Source organism: Alosa alosa, chromosome 20, assembly GCF_017589495.1.
Source record: "Alosa alosa isolate M-15738 ecotype Scorff River chromosome 20, AALO_Geno_1.1, whole genome shotgun sequence".
Taxonomy (NCBI): domain Eukaryota; kingdom Metazoa; phylum Chordata; class Actinopteri; order Clupeiformes; family Clupeidae; genus Alosa; species Alosa alosa.
Genome location: NC_063208.1, coordinates 11,049,424 through 11,069,423, shown reverse-complemented (window position 1 = coordinate 11,069,423; position 20,000 = coordinate 11,049,424). Strand labels below are relative to the sequence as shown.

At 45.9% G+C, this 20,000-nt stretch overlaps 2 protein-coding genes across 4 annotated transcripts in view; both read left to right on the top strand.

The window, feature by feature from the left end:
* The window catches only part of macf1a (microtubule actin crosslinking factor 1a), a 99,917-nt gene that overhangs the window by 26,404 nt on the left and 53,513 nt on the right, over positions 1–20,000 (top strand). The window contains 12 exon segments of the mRNA XM_048229057.1: positions 1–53; positions 348–439; positions 909–1,044; positions 13,223–13,375; positions 14,430–14,663; positions 14,920–15,093; positions 15,464–15,805; positions 15,995–16,186; positions 16,375–16,551; positions 18,014–18,137; positions 18,652–18,851; positions 19,127–19,444. The exon segment at positions 1–53 is cut by the window's left edge and continues 88 nt beyond it. Coding sequence (XP_048085014.1) covers positions 1–53; positions 348–439; positions 909–1,044; positions 13,223–13,375; positions 14,430–14,663; positions 14,920–15,093; positions 15,464–15,805; positions 15,995–16,186; positions 16,375–16,551; positions 18,014–18,137; positions 18,652–18,851; positions 19,127–19,444 — 2,195 coding nt within the window.
* On the top strand, positions 7,964–9,957 carry LOC125284905. 3 transcript variants are annotated; one of them, XM_048229058.1, is made up of 2 exons: positions 7,964–8,600; positions 8,665–9,957. In XM_048229058.1, the coding sequence occupies exons 1-2, from the start codon at positions 8,073–8,075 to the stop codon at positions 9,523–9,525; spliced, it is 1,389 nt and encodes a 462-aa protein (XP_048085015.1). In that variant the 5' UTR covers positions 7,964–8,072; the 3' UTR covers positions 9,526–9,957. The 3 variants fall into 3 exon arrangements, with proteins under 3 accessions (XP_048085015.1, XP_048085018.1, XP_048085017.1); XM_048229061.1 differs by having other exon boundaries at positions 7,964–8,625; positions 8,690–9,957; XM_048229060.1 differs by having other exon boundaries at positions 7,964–8,652; positions 8,717–9,957.

Here is a 20,000-nt window from a genome sequence, read left to right as displayed (position 1 = left end):
TCGTCGAAAGGTCACATGACCAGGACCCTAAATCATCACTGGCAGCACAGCAGGTAAGAGTCACCCGGAGTGCAGCAGGAGATATGTAGATGTGACCTTTATTTTAATGGATGCGTCAGGGGGTGCAATGATGCTGAGATGTCGAGAGGTTCTATTTTATTTTATGGATTTTGCAGATGCTAACCTGTTTGTGACACAAATGTCACAAAAAGAAAACCCATAGAGATTGTGTACAAGCTCACATTGCATCCATTTTACATGCTTTACTGATGGAGGGACTTTTTGGAAGTGCCCCTCTGTTGAAGAATGGTGCCTTATCAATAATACTGTATGTGCTTTTTCTGCAGGGCATCAATGAGCAGCTCGCTGCCAAGAAAGAGGAGGTCGCTGAGGCCATCCGGAACACTGAGGTGTTCCTGCTGTCTAAACAGGCCAGCATGTAAGTTCACTCAATAAATACACTCACAAACAAGGTTCCCAGGGATTCACTTGTTCGCTCGATGGTGTTTTAAGCCCCCACTGTCGACTTCAAGGCACCTAACGCTAACCCTAACCCTAACCCTAACCCTTGCCTAAACCTAGTGCCTTCCAGGAAGACGACGTTGGGGGCTTAAAACACCAAACACCCACCCGTGCACACTCTCACTGTAAATGCACATACTCACATGCATGCACATATTCACCCAAATTCCCTCTCACATACTGTACACACTTGTATATGTTCCCATACTCACTCTCTCTCTCTCTCTCTCTCTCTCTCTCTCTCTCTCTCTCTATCTCTAGCTCTCTCTCTCTCTCTCTCGCTCTCTGTCTCACACACTCACTCACACACACACACACACACACACACACACACAGACTGAACCAGGTGACCAGCAGCCAGTCATCATGTTGTCTCTTGCCTGCAGGTTGTCTCCAGAGGAGCGTGCTCAGGTGAATGCCCAACTGGAGGAGCTCACCTCCACCTACAACCAGCTGTGCGACAGCTCCGCCCAGCAGGTGCAGCAGTTGGAGGAAACGCTGGCCAAGGAGGAGCAGCGCAAGGTAGCCTGGCAACGGGGGTTTGTGGTTGAAATATGGGGGAGAGTCAGGAAGTGCAGATGCTTTGAGCTTACCGCAAAAGAGCGCCTCTTGAACATGTTGCTATATACAGCTGTGTCTTATACAGTACGTGTGAAATATGGCTTTTACTTTCGATGGCAGGGAAAGTGCTTGATGAATGTGTGTGTGTGTGTGTGTGTGTGTGTGTGTGTGTGGGATTATGCGAGTTGCACGGTTTGTGTTGCCTGTCACGTGTGGTCTTTTTCACATCCATCTCCACCCCCATACATATCATGTGATAACAGTTTTGATTAATGGCATGGTGGAGTGATCTCCTAACTTTGGCAGTCACCAGGTATCGCCATCATCACAGCCATCTGCATCACTATCACCATTGCTGTCATCATTAAACATGGTCACTTAATAACTAATCACTGGCCTTAGGGAACTTAGATATGAAGAAATAGCACTATCATAGATTGTTTCAAACATAGATGGTAGTTTGAAGTAGCTTTTCAAACCTAGCTTGAATTCCCACTTTCATTTAATGCACTCTAGTCTAATTAGCCGGCAGGCAAAGAGCAATACAGTTTTTCCCATGATATTTAAACTCCATGTAGAGGCCATAGAGTTCATAGATCATTCATATATCATTTAGAAACCTAGTGCAGGAATTTATATTCACATAATATATATTTACATTTATATATTATATAATATATATTCACATATATATTATGATCACACACATGCAGTCATCTCAGAACACAGTCATATCGTTTGGTTCAGTTACTTATGAAAGTGTCTGTTGGGGGTGAGTGTATGGAGGGGTGTGTGTTTGTGTGTGTGTGTGTGTGTGTGTGTGTGTGTGCACACACTTGTCTTTGTATGTGTGTTTGTGCGTGTGTGTGTGTGTGTTCGTTTGTTTATCTGTGTTATTTTGGATGCTATGCATTTAATTAGAATAAAAATACTGGTCAGAGTCCAGAGGACATCTACCCATGTAGATTGAGCACAAGTGGCCAACTTCTCAACCTGCACCTCACTGTTTGAGCATGGTGTGTCCAGATCACTACAACTACTCCTCTAAGTGTGTTTGTGTGTGTGTGTGTGTGTGTGTGTGTATGTGAACGTGAGCTTGTGCATTTATTTTTGTTTGAGAGACCGTCTCTCTCTCTCTCTCTGGTGTATGTCCTTAATACAGTAATTCTTTGTGAAACCTAATCAGCATTTTGCTTCAAAATCACTAACAGCTGCCTGGAGACGAACAAGGACACTGGTCTGAGCCAGGGTCAGTCAGCAAGCACAGATTGTTAGGGGTGTTATGTTTTAGATATCTGTTCAAGGGATTTATCAAATCCACAAATCACAGAGAAGATTGACTTTATAATAAAGTCCTTACAGCAAGTGGTAGCCATAAAGGGTTAGCAAAGTTTAGTGAGCTTGGATAGACACCTGGAGGTTTCAGTGGAATCAGAGCGAACCTATTGTAAATGCAATCGCACAGGTAAGTCTGAGTCAGATGCTCTATAGGTCAGGGGAGCATCCTTTGCCAGGTTAGCCAGAATATGAGTCAGTGGGCGAGGCCGCAGGCAGCAGAGTGTGGCATGCAGATCGCTAACCTCGCAGCTTCTCACCTTGTCGCTGCGTTGCCGGCGGCGACCTGTCAGTGTGTGTGCATCACAGGAGCTCCGGCACGGTAAGTAGTGCTGCTTTCTCTCTTACCGTTGCTACCAGGACGAGCTACCAACTCTCCGCTCTGAACCCCCCCTCTCTCTAGCCCCATCTCTTCTATTGGTATGTTTTTGTTGTTACAAACTCTACAATCTATTCCCCTTTCCAAACAGTCTCTCTCTCTCTCTCTCTCTCTCTCTCTCTCTCTCTCTTCATATCCCTCTTCTATGCCATCTCTCTGGCTTTATTCTCTTCTTATTTTTCGGTGCTTTCCCCTTTTTTTCTGGTGTGCTTTTTTTTAGCTTAGGCTTATGCTGCGTCCTTTTTTTGTCCTAAAATGCGCTATTTGCATGCATAGTGCTTAGTAGATGCAGGATAGTTGCAAATGTTGATTCTATTATATCAGATAAAGTAACAATGATGTGCATAAATTCATTTGGAAGACAGAAACAATATATTTTGAAAGAACATCCGACTGCATTTTTTAAACAAACACAGATAGATAGAATATGTAGTATGACTGTTTGCTATTTAGTCTTTGGGGCATTTCTGGTTGACTTTCTTCTGGAGGCTTTTTTTGGGGTTCTGCTGTGTATACAGTATATATATAATGTTTCATTTGTAAAAAGCAAGCTCCTTAGTGTGTGTGTTTCTCCACAGGGGCAGGCCGCTGTGGGCGGAGTGATTGACCTGGCCACAGTGGAGACCTTTCCTGTGTTCCAGGCAGCTCAGAGAGGACTCATCGACCAGGACACCTGCCTCATTCTGCTGGAGGCCCAAGTCATCACGGGGGGGCTGCTGCAGCCCAACTCCCCGGTTGGCCTATCACTAGATGAAGCCCAGGCTTGTGGATTAATTGACAGCCACACCAGCCAATCACTGTCTGAGCTAGAGGCTGCACTGAACATGATTGACCAAACTCGGCCCAGTCTAGGTACATTGGTCCCAGTTGCTGCAGCAATAGAGGAGGGGCTGATCAGGGAGGAAGTAGGAGTGCGTATCCTGCATCTGCAAGTGGGAACAGGCGGAGTGAGGGCATCCTCTCAGGAGGAAGGTCATAACCTTACAGATGCCATGGAGAAAGGCCTGCTGTCCCAGCGCATCTACAACAAGCTGTGCTGCTGTGTCAACCGGCGGCAGCTGATTGACCCAAACACTGCAGAGAAGCAAAGCCTACAAGAGCTGCTGAAACGTTGTGTGCCTGACCCTGAGACTGGGCTGCTCCTTCTGCCTGTCAACCAACAGCCTGGAGGCAAAGTCTGTCTGCGTTCTGGCAGAAAAGTTGGCATCTTTAGGGCGGTACAGGAGGGCCTCATAGATCGCCAAGTGACCATACGGTTGTTGGAGGCTCAGCTGTTTGCAGGAGGCATTACAGACCCACGTTCTGGTCACCGGCTCACTGTAGACGAGGCGGTGAGGCTCGGCCTTATGGACCATGATCTTGCTTGTGCCCTACTCACCCGTCAGCTTCAAGCTGGAGGGATCCTTGATCCAGCAAGTGGGAGGCGTCTGGAGTTGGATGAGGCCCTTCAGAATGAGCTGCTGTCTCCCCGCATGGCCCTGCGTGTCCTAGAGGCGCTTGCAAACTATACGGGGATGCTGTGGCCAAAGTCAGGTGAGCTGCTCCCGATCACAGAGGCTTTGCAACAGGGCATAGTCCCAGGGGATCTTGCAAGGCAAATTCTGAGTCAACGACACGCTGTTGGTGCTCTGTACCTTCCTGAGAGCAGCCAGGTCATCCCTCTGGAAAAAGCCACTGAGGTACTAGAGCCAAATGTGGTGGACACACTGATGCAGGTGGACATTCCAGATGTGCTGCCTGGTATGGACCAATCAGGTTCAGGACTGAATCGACTCAGCTGGAGCTCCACCCCCTCTTCTTCCCCTCCACCATCTTCTCCTCCAGGGCTCTCCACCAGCACCCAGGAGGCAGCACCTGAGGAGCAGGCTCAGCATCAGCTCATGGCCCACTTAAGGAAGCACAGTTACATAGATGCTCACTCAGGCCAACGCCTGGTCCTTCTTGAACCCGACCTGGTGGAATTGGCCTGTGCTGCTGAACAGAGCAAAGCTGATGCACAAGTCGATGTGTCAATGAAACATGCACCCGATGTATGTATGAGTGATGAGACTGAGAAGACAGGAGAGGTTCAGAAAGAACAAATGACGGTGACACATGGTGGTGAGAAATATGGTGATGAAATGCCAGATCTAATAACAAGTGATGTTGAAGGAGAGGGAAACAAGTTCTCAACCCCAGAAGATGTTGAAGGTATTAACATGAGAGATGCAAAAGTGCAGGCTGTGGAGCAGGTTCTTACTGAGCCTGTTAAAGGAAGTGAGACTGATGGAGTCAGAAGGCTAGAGGTAGAAGGTAGGGATGTGCATGCTGTGGTGGACTCTGAGGCAGGACAGGAAGAAACAGATATGGAATGGACTGAAACTGTGGTTTCTTACACAGCAAAACCTATAGAGACAGCTTGGCCTGACCAGTCTTTTTCTGATAAGCAGAGTGAGGCGGAACTAGAACCATCCACAGATACAGCACAAGAGGAGGGTGCTGAAAATAAAGGAAGAAGTGAGTTTGACCAAACAAAGCCATTAGAGACTGCTGTACAACCCAAACGGGAAAGAAAACAGCGAGACTGTGAGGGAGCTGCAGCAAAAAATGTGACTGCAGAACAAAGTAAAGAAAACTCAGAAATAGAGCAAATGGCAATCGAGCTGCAGCAAGGTGGTCTGTTGACTGAGTCTGGCAATAGGCTACTCTTAGATGAGGCAGTTGCTCAGGGAGTTCTCCCAGCACACACAGCTGTTAAGCTCATGGCTAAAGCGGGGCTCTTTGGGGGCTTCCTGGATGTTACTGCCTATGAGAGTCTCAGTGTGGATGATGTTGTACAAGAGGGCCTGATGGATGAGAGCCTTCTGTCCAGTGTTCTGAAATCAGAGAAGACTCTTGCTGGAGTGGTGGATGCGGGGCGTGGGCGTCTCTGCACCCTCCGAGAGGCTGCCCAGAAAGGCCTTGTAGATGAGAACACAGCCACTTGGCTTCTAGAGGCACAGGTTGTGTCAGGTGGAGTGGTTGACCTCCGTAGAGACAAGAAGGTGTCTGTGACTCTTGCAGCCAATCTAGGCTTGATTGAAGAAGGCCAGAAGGAGGAGCTACTGGCTTTGGAGAAGGCATGTCGTGGAAAAGCCTCAGACCCCAGTACTTCACTCACCAAGACAGTATTACAACTTCAAATGGATGGGGTGGTTGATCCAAAAACCAGAGAGGTAGTGCCCCTGAAGGAAGCCCTACAGAAAGGTCTGATCACTGGAGATGATGCACAACAAGCCCTGTCCCAGCAAGTGGCAGAAGGGGGCCTGGTACACCATGGATCTGGCATGAGACTGCCTGTAGATGTTGCTATGCAGCAGGGTCTGGTGACTGATGAGATGGCTCAGAACCTGGAGAAGGTTGAGAAAGCACGACAAGGAGAGGAGCCATTTGTTTCCGCATCTGATGCTGCTCTTTTCCAAGCAAGCACTGGTTCAGTTTTTGATCCAGTCTCAGGATCTAGACTAACATTAACTGAAGCCGTTGCTCGGGACCTCTTGGATGACAACATTGCAAACACAGCCATGACTTCACCAGGGGTGAATAGTGGGGTTATGGACCCGCACAGTGCTCGAATCATACCATACTTAGAACTCGTGAATCAGGCCAAGATAGACATTGAGACTGGAAGACGGTTCCTAGAGGTGAGACCCTTTCAAGGGATACTTGATGAAAATACTGGTGACTTACTGACCTTACCCCAGGCAGTAGAATCACACCATGTTGACCCAGCCCCAGCATTTAGGATGCTGCAGAGTCAGGCAGATACAGGTGGGATCATTGATATCTGTAGTGGAGAACGTCTGCCCCTACCTGAAGCTGTCAATAGAGGCCTTATTGCAGAAGACATGGCCAAGCAAATCGCTGCCAACCAAGTCCTTAAAGGGGGCCTCATAGACCTGGTGAGTGGAGAGAGAATTTATAATCTAAAGGAGGCAATACAGGATGGTTTAATTTCCAGAGACATGGCAGAAGCCATTCAGGACAACTTGAGTTCCACTGATGAGGATGAATATGTTGAGGAGGAGAGTTCAGGGACACTGGTCTCATCCACAAATGGTTCCTGTAGTCCATTGTTCACACCAACAGATTCCAACCAAGATAAACAGATAAAGAAACCAGATGATGCCAGCACTGTTTCACTCTCAGTGCATTCTACTCAGATGGGGACAGCTGAGCCTGTCTTGATATCCAAGGATAATGTTGACCCATCACTATCAGATGAAATTAAGCCAACACAGGTTTATGAACTTTCCCTGTCACAAGACCTTGATGAAGAGTTTGACTCTTTGGAGGAGGGAAAGGTTATTGAATCTGATGTCTCAGTAGAAATGTTGACACAGTTTGCATTGAATGCAGAGAAGAGGATTCAGCAGGCTCTACTTGAAATACAGCCACCACAAAGCTTGAAACCTGACCTTCCCACAGAACTCACTGGGCAAGAGGCTGTACTTGAAATTCAGCCTCCACAAAGCTTTGAAACTGACCTACCCTCAACAAGCCATGAGCAGAACATTAAGATCATAGAAGACATTCAAACTGATGTAGAGCCCTCAGCTATGTATTTACTCCCTACACATGAGCCTACACACATAGCAGAGGTTAGGAATCAGCTTGATGTGGACTCCAGCAGTCAGATAGAGTCCACTGATATACAAAGTGAGTCCAATGTCATTAGTGAGTCTAGTGTCGTTAGTGAGACCAGAGAAATTTTAGACACAGTTGTAAGAGAAGACATTTCAACCTCTGAAGAAAAATTAAAGCCATATTCTGTAACAGCAAAGAATGGCCAGGCCTTTGAAAAAGCTGATGGCATCTCTATCACTAGTGATCAAGAAGACAAAACAGAAGGTGTGAAGCCCTCCAGCACAGAAGGAGACATCACTGTTGAAAAAACTGATGTAAAACTTCCATCAGCATTTGATATTGGTTCAGTTGAAATTAGTGTGACACAATCTTGTGAAGAAAGTCAGGAACTCAAAGCGGAAGAAATAGAACATCCTGTTCCAAGTATGGAAAAGGTTGATGCTTCAACGACAACATCAAAGGGTTTGACTCATGGGGTTGAGAGAGGATTTGATCAGCAAACACAATTCAAAAAGATTCTCCTAAGGAGAAAACTGAAGATATGGGAAGACAAAAAGTGAGTGAGATCACTCTGGAGCAAACAGAAAAGAAAAAGAAGAAGAAGAAGAAAGCTGAGGCAATTGGAGGTTCTGTTGTCAGTACTGAAAAGCTTGATGGTTCTGCAGTAACAATGGTGGAAACCTCACTAAAGGATGTTGCTCAAGGGGCTGAGAGACCATTTGATCAGCAACCACAAACCACAAAAGATGCTCCAGAGGACAAAGCTGAAAATGTGGAAAGTAAAAAAGTGTGTGAGATAGCTGAAGAGCAAGTTTTTGGAGCACAATCAGAAAAGAAAAAGAAGAAGAAAAAGAAAGTTGAGGCAATTGGAGAGCCTGTTGCGAGTTTGGAAAAGCTGGGTGGTTCTGCGGCAACAGTGGTGGAAATGGCAACAAAGGGTTTAGCACAAGGTGCTGAGAGCCCATTCGATCAGCAACCCCTAACCACAAAGGATGCTCCCATAGATAAAACTAAAAATGTTGAGAGAGAAAAAGTGAGTGAGATCATTGAAGACAAAACTGAAGATGTGGAAAGAGGAAAGTTGGTTGAGATCACAGAGCAAGTTATTGGTGGACAGGCAGAAAAGAAAAAGAAAGCCAAGGAAATTGAACATGCTGTTGTGAGTTTGGAGAAGCTTGATGGTACTGCAGCAACAGTGATAGAAACGACGACAACAACAAAAGGTTTAGCTCAAGGGGCTGAGAGTCCATTTGATCAGCAAGATAGAAACGACGACAACAACAAAAGGTTTAGCTCAAGGGGCTGAGAGTCCATTTGATCAGCAACCACAAACCACAAAAGATGCTACTAAGGACAAAGCTGAAGATGTGGAAAGAGAAAAGGTGGATGAGATCACTGAAGAGCAAGTTGTTGATGGTCAGTCAGAAAAGAAAAAGAAGAAGAAAAAGAAGGGAAAGAAAGGAAAGCAGGAAATGGTAGAGGAAACAGAAGAGAAAGGAGTGCATGACGGTAAAGAAAAAGAAAGCACAGATGTTACAAAGTCAACTCCAGCACCTCATGAGAAAGAAGCTTTACTCATGAAAGCTAAGGAGAGTCTCCTGAGGAAGGTGCATGAACGAGGAGTCAGTGACAAGCAGGTGGGAGAGGAGCTAGAAGCTTTGCGTCAGGGTGTTTCAAAGAAGGAGCATCATCTGGAAGAATCTAAGATTGAAAAGAAACCATCAGTGTCTCCATCAAAGGAGAGTGATACCAGAGAGATAGATCAGCTGGAAGGAAAGATTAAGGAGAGCAGTGATCTTCCGCAAGAATCCCAGACTCAGTTTGCAACTGTAGTAGAGTCACATGACCAAGAGAAAAGTGATGTAACTGATGTCAAGAAGAAATCCGAGGTAGCCAGTGCTTTAGGTGACAGTCTGGTCACAGCCTCCTCTGAGTTCCCTAAGGTTGAGACAGAGGATCACTCTACAGAAGATCAGCATAGAGACAGCAGTGGAGCAGGGCTCAATATTAGTGCTGTTCAGAGGGTTTTTTTTCTCCTGAAGCTGAAGTCATGGAGACTAAGCACATGGAACAGTTTGTGGAACAAATTATCTCAGAACCTGATAGGCAACCAAAAGAGCTGACTACTCCCAGAGTTGATACAGATCTCATCTTCAAGGATACTCAGGATATATGCTATGAAGGCTCCAAGGATGCTCTTGAAAAAGACACCCAGGAACTCCCTCATTCTCTAGTCCAACAAGTCAAAGAGCAACCAGTGTCTATTGAACCACCTCTAGAGATTAGTACAGATGAACAGGCAACTCCCTCTAAGGTCCCAGGCAGTCAAAGCACAAAACTCCTGCCTAGCAAACCAGAGGTGGAGAAGGTAGGAATTCAAACCATGACTGGCAGCAGCATTGACACCAAAGAGGAAGCTCATGGTCTGGAGTCTCCAGAAGAGTCTGATCTTCAGTGTCAGAGGAGATTCTGGAGCCAGACACCACTGAAAATTGGGAGGAAGAAGAGAGAGAGGCCAAAGAAAAGAGTCGAGAGATGGAAGCAGCTGAGATGTTGAAAAAGAAGAGCACTGCAAAGACGAGGAAGGTAAACATTGTTGTATGCTTTTTTAGAATCAAAGCCATCACAAAATACTTAGACCTAACTATATTGATGCTTTTGTTTATGAGTTTCTCTGGTCTTTCCCAGTCCTCTCTGGCTCGTCAGGAGTGCCTTGAGCATGACCAACAGATTGTGGCCCTGCTCTCCATGGTGAGACACATTGAGGTTCGCCTCAAACAGCAGCAACAGCAAGCAGTGGGTCGCAGTCTCGTCGCTCTGAATGACATCATCAAACAGACAGAGGTAGGAATATGTAATGTTTGTGTTACCACATGTTGCAATTGCTAGCCTGGGGTGCGTTTCCCAAAACCATAGTTGCTAACTAAATTAGCAACTTTGTTGGTTGCAATGCAATTTCCCATTGCCAACCAACTACAGCAAGTTGCTAACAGGTAAGCAACTATGGTTTTGGGAAACGCACCCCTGGAAGCCATCCCGAATTTAACCCCCGCCCACAAAATTTGAGTTTGGGAACTTTGGTGTAGACAAAAGCTTGAGAATCGTGTGGACCAATTGAATCATCCGGGTGGGCTTTATATAATGATGGACAGATGAGCAACGGTACCTATTCATTCACGTGACCTGAGCGCTCTTTGGTTTAATTTGTTTACAGCATAAAGCTTGTCGCTAGAGAAGCCACAGTACAGGTGTATGTCGTTATCGTGTCTGTTGTACAAGATGTTGACAGTGCAATGACTTTAAAAAACAGAAAACATTGATTAAGGCATTTGTCGAGAAGAAGGATGTTCTGACTGTTCTCTGCAGAATTCATGTTATTGGTTAGGTCTATCCAATTGTGCGCAGAGGCATTGTTCCCCTGTATTGGTTGAAACACGCACCATAATCACATCCAAATGCTTAAATTCCAGACTCAAATTCTGAATAGAATTTTGAATATGGCTACGTCAGGCTATGCAATTGCATTATATGAATGACTGTATGAATGTCACTATCACTTGACAGTCAGTGTTTGTCTTCTATATCATTGTCTCACTAGGCCCTGGCTCTGGAGCTGACTGATTTGGAGCCTGAGGTTAAGAAGGAGGTGGATGCTGCTCAGAATCTGCTTGAGTCCTGTTCAGAGGAAGTCCCTCCTCAGCTGACGAAGGCTTTGGAAAAGGATGGGCGGAGCCTAGCTCGCTCTTATGAAGCTGCAAAAGAGCTATCACGGAATTCTTTGCAAGGCCTGAAAGATCACCATGATTCACAAAAGGTAAATAGTTTAGTCAACATTTTTAGATAGCCTAATAATGATAATGTCAAATAAATTGGGGTGTAAATGCAACTAATGTGAACTGAGGTTTCTAGTCCTTGAATTTAACATAATTGATGCAATTGTGTTGTTAAATAATAAATGAGACCAGAGGGTTTTGCTTCTGGCCTTGTCCTAAAGGACATGTATGACTTTTCTGGTGTTCTGTAGGAGACTGTGAGGGCAGAGCTTCAGTCTCTTGGGCAGCGTGTGGAGGGACTCCTCTCCTGGCTCAGTGACACAGAGGTACAGATGGGAGAGACTGAGGGACTGACCAGGAAAGACAGTAGCCCTGAACACCTCACACAAAGGCTGCAGCTCTGCAAGGTGTGTCATCACATACTAAGGCCCCTCTGACATCACTCATTTTCCCCATTTCCTCTTGCTTATTGCTGTTTCCATCTGTATCAGTCCTTCTGCATCATTGTATCCCCCCCTCTTTTTTCTGCCTTCCTATCTGTCTAAATATCTGTCTCTCTGTGGAATGCCACTCTTAATCCTTGTGTCAGTTTTATATGTGAATTTATGAGGGCATTTAGCAACACCTCTAGCAGCTAGCAACAAACATAGAACTGAATTCTATGGCGTGATGGTGAATGTTGACAAGTAATTTGCCAATTCATTCCTGACGTGGAATTCAATTCCTTTGTCTCCATTGTGCTCTGGTGAAGATGCAGACATACAATGTTGTCTCTTTGTCTCTCCTTGTAGTTATAGTATGTCAACTTCTCTTGAGTTCCATTTTTCTGCTTTATCTTAAAAGGATATTATTTATTGCACTTATAGGAACTGCAGGATCTGCTCAGTGCCCGCTCCAGTGATGTGAGCTCAGTGGGGCTGGACATCCAGGAGTTCATCTCAGAACATGCCCAGGACCTGCAGCCAGAGCAGAGCAGGCACCTGCTGGGGCAGCTGCAGCAGCTTCAGGGGGCCTTCCACCAGGCTGCTGGCCGTACACACGCCCGAGCCGAGGCCCTCTCCGCCCAAAGAGCGAGGGAACAGGAGAGAGAACAGCAGGAGAAGAAGAAAGAGCAGGAAGAGAAGAAGAGAGCGACAGAGAGCAGCAGGGAGAGAGAGGTTTGGAGATACCCGGGAGGATGACTGCGCTGTGGATAGTGCTTCTTGAAACAGAAACTTACTAATGCACTGTTAACACCCACAATAATAATGCTCACTCTCAGAGTTTGAATAATGTTACTCAAAATTGGTTTAGCATGACTAATGGAATCTCTTTTAGCACAGCCGCAAAGCTCTACACACTTCACATTAACATAGAATTGCTTCAGAAATGTTTCAGTCTTAGCTTATGGAGATGATTTCGCTCACACACATCTGTTTCTCAATATTAGAGACTGGATAAATGCTTCTCTCACTGCTTCAGACAGTGTCTTTAGCTCTATAGTGCTGCTACCACAACTGGCTTCTATTCAGACGTGTGCCTCTTCTCTTGTGTGTCCCTGTGTATTAACGTGTCTGCCTTGCTCTTACAGATTACCACAGAAGACAAATGCTTGTGTCCCTTCAGAGATTTTAAATCAGCCCCTGCTCTTATGAATTGCTATCACTTCCCCCTCTCCTCTTGGTGTCGACCACAGGAAGGAGAGGGGGAATTTAATGCACTTTTCCACACGCGTGTCGGAAATATTTCCACTGTTTATGTCGCTTCCGTGTGCTGTTGTTTATTTAAGGAAATGTTGTTGTCTGCTTGTGTGTGATCTGGACATATCCTGCTCAAACTCTGGCAAAAAGCATCTGCTGTTCAATGATAGTTGGGTTGATTTTCAAAATGCAAGCATTCCAGTTGTGGCAGTTTTGTGTGTGTGTGTGTGGTGTGTGAGACATTGCTGTTGAAACGAAATAAGGCATAACTAATAGGTGATCAGGCAATCAGATACAAACATTAACATTAGCTTCAAGAACCACAAAGGCACCCGTCATAACGGTTCCTCTCCATCTCCGCTGTGAAGGTGGTCCAGCAGCAGAAGGCGGAATGTTCCCAGAAGTTAGAAGGCCTGTCCATGTGGTTGGCTGGAGCAGCCAGCCTATTGGCCAGTCAGAAGAAGGTTGGAGCAGAGTCTGGAGATGTGAATGAGCTGCAGCAGAGACAGAAGGAATTGAAGGTGAGCCAGTCAGTCCCTCATGCTACTCCTCTGTAAGCACACAGTTACATGACAAGTCTTTTTTTGTATAAAAGTATATATATATAGTAAAGTATATATACTCTTTTTGATCCCGTAAGAGAAATTTGGTCTCTGCATTTATCCCAATTAGTGAAACACACTCAGCACACAGTGAACACACAGTGAGGTGAAGCACACACTAATCCCGACGCAGTGAGCTGCCTGCTACAACCGGCGCTCAGGGAGCAGTGAAGGGTTAGGTGCCTTGCTCAAGGGCACTTCAGCCGTTCCTACTGGTCAGAGTTCGAACCGGCAACCCTCCGGTTACAAGTCCGAAGCGCTAACCAGTAGGCCACGGCTGCCACAGGCATCATCAATTATCATAAATTAATGCTTATGCTTCCTTAAAATATGCCATTTTGTTTACCTTAATATTTGGCCAATAAATTATTTACTTTGATAACAAACACACAACATTTCTACCCTGGAAATCCAGAATTCTCGCTAAAGCACAATTTGAATTGTCTCTGCGAGACACTCTGGCAATGAATAATGATGCACGTTACTGTTACCCCTTGCATCGCAAGGAACCAATCACATCGGTTTGAGGCAAGCTAAACAGATGACAACAGCGCTGAGAAAGTAAACATTGGTCATGGTAAACGAATCAGTCAGTAAACATTGACAATAAATCATCCAATTGCAAAGTCGAAATCAGTCAGTAAACATTGGTCATAGTGTTATCCAATTGCATAGAAGTCCGGAATCAGTCAGTAAACATTGGTCATAGTGTTATCCAATTGCATAGAAGTCCGGAATCAGTCAGTAAACATTGGTCGTAGTGTTATCCAATTGTGTGCAGTGAGATTTTCAAATGCATGCTTGGTACCACCCCTCGAGTTGGGCTATTTTCATTATTTGTGGCCAGACCCTTAATCTTTCTAGATTACCAGGGTCTGGATTTTCCAGGCTACAACATTTCAGCTTCAGCTCAAAATAAAAAAAAAAAGTCCTGTACTCACGTATTTACCTCATGGATCGCTGCTGTTAACAGGATGTGCAGAAAGACCTTAAGACCAAAGGAGAGTCTGTGATGGAGGCCATTCGCTCAGTGGAGGAGTTCCTGGCTGAGCGTGGGGACAGCCTGAGCCCAGAGGAGCGTGCCAACCTGCAGGGGGCGCTAGCCCGCATGAAGGAGCAGTACCACTCACTGACCGACACCACCCACTCATCGCTGGCCCAGCTGGACACGGCCATCAGCACCACGGTCCAGCAGAACACACAGAGAGTACGTACCTCCAGCTTCAATCCTGTTCGAGCCATGATTGTCTGATAAAGTTGTCACATCTATAACGCCAACACAATGCCATGGTATTTAGTTGGCGTTATGGATGTGACAGTTTTGCATGGAATTGCCCAATGCATGTACACATTTTTCTTAAAACATTGAATAAAGCATTTTTCATAAAACAATATTATTTTCACACTACATAATAGCTATTTATCTAGACTCATCCCTGTTTACCTCTCTGGCCTCCCTAAAGGCAAAGGCAGTAGAGGACTTGCAGGAAACTCAGGGGAAAATTAACTCGCTGCTGGAGGAGCTGTCCTCATTGGACCAGCCTGACCGGAGGCGATCACTCGGAGAAATGATCGTCGATTCTGCATCCTCCCCTCCATCACAGGGCAGCCTGCAATCTCACAGTGGCATGCTACAGGTGTGTAATTGATTGTGGTCATATTTACTGTAACATCTCTTTAGCTGAAAGAAATTTTGAGCTCAGGCCGTTTTATAAGCTATCACCTGCATAAGCTGCATACTCGTTACTGTTGGTCTCGGATTGTTTCTGTGTGGTCTATACAGCGAAGTTACACCAGGCGCGTAACTGAAGCGTTCCATTCGCGACGCGTAAAATCCATTTTTTCGAACGTACGCGCCGCTATCACGTCTGGTGTAGCTACTTCCATTGATTATAGTGGAAGCTAATTGTTGCAGCAGACGCAACGTGAATGGAACACTTTAGTTACGTGTCTGGTGTAGCTCAGCCCTTAGAGTGTGATCCTAATGAGTTGTGTGTGTATTTGCAGGCGGAGCTGCAGCAGCTTCAGGAGCAGCAGGCGCACCTGCTGCAGGTGTCGCAGTCGGCACGTGAGCTGCTGGCCCAGCCGGACTCCGCCGTGCCCCCGGAGGAGAAGCAGCGTCTCCGCTCCCAGCTGGACCAACTGCAGAGCGAGCACCAGGAGCGGCTACAGCGCTGCCAGGACCAGCTGCGCCGTGCCGACGCCCTGCAGGACGAGCACGCCAAGTTCCTGCAGGAGCACGGAGACCTGGCCGCCTGGCTGGAACTGAGCGAGGGTCAGCTCCGCTCCCTGGGGGAAGGAGAAACCAACGCACAAGGGCTTAAGGAAAGACTAGAAGAGCACAAAAAGGTATCGTTTTTTGTTACAGTATATGTACTGTATGTAACCAGCTATATTACTTAATTAGTCGCCACATTACACTTATTAGATCATGGCCATGGCGGGGTAATGAGGCATGTTTTATATTTGGTCACATGTTCTGTTCCATTAGAATTACCTAATACCTAATTTTGACCCAACTGTATTTATTTCCCTCAGTTGGCGGAGGACGTGATCTGTCACAAAGCAGACCTGCGCTTCGTGTCCATCTCAGGTCAGAAGGTCCTGGACTCAGTCCAAGGGGCTCTGGAGAGGGTTGGTGGGGAGGACCCAGCTCTAGAAGAGACCAAACAAATAGTCAGCGATCGGCTCCAGGATGCCACACAGCGTTACAGTGCACTACACAGCAAGGTACAGTTACACAACATGCAAAACATGCTGCAGTACAACACATGTGGTTTGGGAGAGGTTTTGGAGAGGTTTGGGTGAGGTTTGGGGAGGTTTGGGAGAGGTTTGGGGAGGTTTGGGAGAGGTTTGGGTGAGGTTTGGGAGAGGGGAGATCTTGCACACACGCCTCACTCCTCGTCTTTCCTCCTCAGTCCTCTGACCTGGGCTCCCGTCTGAGTGGACTCCTTGACCGGTACCAGCAGTACCAGGACGATGCAGGTTTACTTGAGACATGGTTGACAGCACAGGAGAAGACCCAGAGCAGCCTGAAGCTCAGTGGAGAAAACACAGACACACAGGCTCTACAGAATTCACTACGTGCTATACAGGTGAGACATTACATGTACATTACATTTATTGAGGTCCCACCTTTGAAGGTTTTAGAATATCTTACTAGCATGGATTTTAAAAAACATATTTAAATAGCCTTAGTTGCTGAAATGGCCTTAAATTAAACAAATAAACAAACAAACAAACACTTCTTAACCAAAGTGACTTACATATATCAGCTATATTACAAGGGATTACATTGTCCCCGGAGCAACTTGGGGCTAAGTGCCTTGCTCAAGGGCACAGCGGTGGAAGCCGGGAATTGAACCGACAACTTTCAGACTACTGCACGCTAGCCCAGCTCCTTAACCACTACACTACCACCACCCTACAGGCTACTGCACACTAGCCCATCTCCTTAACCGCTACACTACCACCACCCTACAGGCTACTGCACGCTAGCCCAGCTCCTTAACCGCTACACTACCACCACCCTACAGGCTACTGCACGTTAGCCCAGGTCCTTAACCGCTACACTACCACCACCCTACAGGCTACTGCACGCTAGCCCAGCTCCTTACCCACTACACTACCACTGCCCCACTAGACATGACCATATACAAAACACTGACCCACTTACTTATAAACCACTGTTTCTCAAAGTGTGGTTCAGGGACCACTGGTGGTCCGCAAGCTATCCCAAGTGGTCCGCGAGCAGACGTGGTAAAATATAATATAGATGAGTTGTTTGCCATATTGAACCAACTTGTATGTGAATCCAAACAGTTCTGCAAGACTGCCTATGTAAGTTATGCCAGTTAAATCATATGAATCCTCTGACACAATAAGCATGGTCCAAAGACAATAACCAAGGTGGTTCAGTGAGTAGGCCTATTGTGTAATATACTGTTGAAGTAGGTCTACTGTGTTTTTTAGCTAGTTGGTCTGTGATTTTACAGTTACAGTAAGTGGTCTTAAAAAGTTTGAGAAACACTGTTATAAACGCTTGACTCATCAGTGTTTTCTATTACCATTTGAGATGACAGCACACCCACATACTCTTACGCACACAAACACACACACAGACACACACACACACACACTACAGAGCACACAATGAATGTCACAGATTCAAACACACAGACTGAAATGCAGAAATTACAGATCCCGTATTATTTTCTCCCCATGGCTCCTCCTCACTCCATGTCTCCATGCTGTTGGTCAGAGTAGACCAACCGCACTCTCAAGTATTTTCTCATGACTTATTCATTAATGCAAGGGATCAAAAGAGTATATATACTATACTATATACTATATACTATACTGTACTATACTATACTATAATGCCATGTCCACAGACTCGTTTCGGCCTGAGCCATCGTCAGTGTGTGTAAGTAATGAGAAAATACTTGAGAGTGCGGTTTTCTGCTCTAACTTGTCACTTTTATAACTCGCACTTGAAATTGCTGTGAGATTTGAAGTTGAGCGCGCCTGTTCTCACTACTCCATGCTGTTGGTCAGCTGTTACAGGACGAGCTGGCGGAACGCTCCCTGCAGCTGGAGAGGGTGAAGAGGGCAGGCCACGATCTGACCAGTACTCAGGAGACGCCCACCCTCAAGGCAGCGGACGTCCTCAGCACCACAGGTATGCATGTCCCAACCCCACGTCCAGGCCTCTCAACATGTGTTTTCTCTCAGCGGAGACATGGAGAGCTTATGGCAATTATGATTATTAAAGAGTGCTCACAGAGAGAAACTTAAAACCATGTACTTGATCTGTATCCCATGGTTTTAAAAACAACTACAGCAAGATGTAAAAAAAAAGCTTTTGTAAAACATTGTGATTTTGGCACAGCACTGTAGGCATGAATGCAAAAAGTGGTTTGAATGGAGGACTCTTTTTGGGGCTTCAGACCCCCTCTCCTTATGCTGTCACATATTTCAGAAAGAGAGACTTGCTGCAATGTTTTTATTGTCAACACCCTCTTATTTATGAACCCATGACTGACAAATGACCTTGTATTATTCATTGTATGAATTGTTATTCACTGGTTTGTTTGACCTTTAGTCATTATTATGTCACAGATCACCTTGTAATTTACATTTTTGGGAACTGAATCAACCACGTTCAAATCATTTGTTGCTCTTTTCTTGTGCAGAGCGTCTGGAGGGTCGTTTTGGCTCTCTGTCGGAGTCGGCGTCGGCCCGTGCAGAGCAACTCCAGACCGCCGTGGCCCAGTCGGTCAGCGTTCAGGAGGGTCTGAGGACGCTGCTCTCCTGGTTGAATGGGCTTGCATTGGCTCCAGGTCCAGTTCAGCCCACGGTCAAAGCCGTGCAAGAGGCACTCACTCAGAACCAGGTAATGACACACACACACACACACACACACACACACACACACATACACACACATCAATTCCATTTCTCACTGAAGCCATAAGTGTAGAAAGTATGTACACTAATTTTTCAGTAATTGTAAAGGCACCATTTATGGTGAGAATAAGATATTTGGGTTTTATGTGGGTTTTACCAACATGATGAATAGACAGAAGATTAAGGAAGATTAATTCCCCCTGTAAGATCAGTTATGGTCTTGTTTTGCTTGCTCTCACCTTATCCTTCCCTGTGTTTCAGAAACTGCGTCAGGAGCTGCTGTCCCACCAGGGCAGTGTAGATTCGACGCGCGACTCCGTGTCCAGACTCCTTCAGACATCAGATGCCACGGCGGCCTCCAGCCTCCAGGGGGAGCTGCAGGAGCTGAGCCAGCGCTACAGCTCGGCCCAGTCCCAGCAGATGGAGCGGGAGGTGGAGCTCCGTGAGCTCCTGCCCAAGTTGGAGAGCTTCGAGCGCCTCAATGGCGACCTGCGCAGCTTCGCCCAGAACCACCAGAGGGCGCTCAGCCCCGCAGGACAGCCAGACCGCAGTGTGGAGGATTACAGACAGACCATAGAGGTAAACAGTCTCCTCAACCATAATTATTTATGCAACAGATGAGAAACATGTTTGAAAAACAACGTTTTTAATGGAGCCTTTTTTATGCACTGATAGGTGAAGTGTGGTGTAGGGTGTTCATAAACCATCCGCTTTCAAACAATTGCACTATAAGAGACATAATTGCTATTAGCAAAATACTAATTATGTTTGAATGCTGATAAGTTTTATCTTAGAGAGTTATGCCACTATGCTGTGAAACTTAACATCTTCATGTAATCTTTTTTTCTTCTTAGTTTCATGTCATACTGGCATGTTTTGTTTCAGTTATTTACCCTTCAGTGGTCTACATTTAGACCAGAGCATAGCTTTCGTTTCGTGGCCTGTAATTTTGCCCTTTATTGTGCCAAACTGCATATAGGAAAATAGCTATCCTGTCCATATTCATTCTTGTCCCATGGAAAAATGAGTAAGCTTACATCACACTATATGCATGCGTGGCATTTAGATCATAAATGTGCATCTCAAATATAGAAATCTATATAAGAGGTGGTATCTCTGCCAGCATGGTTGTCTT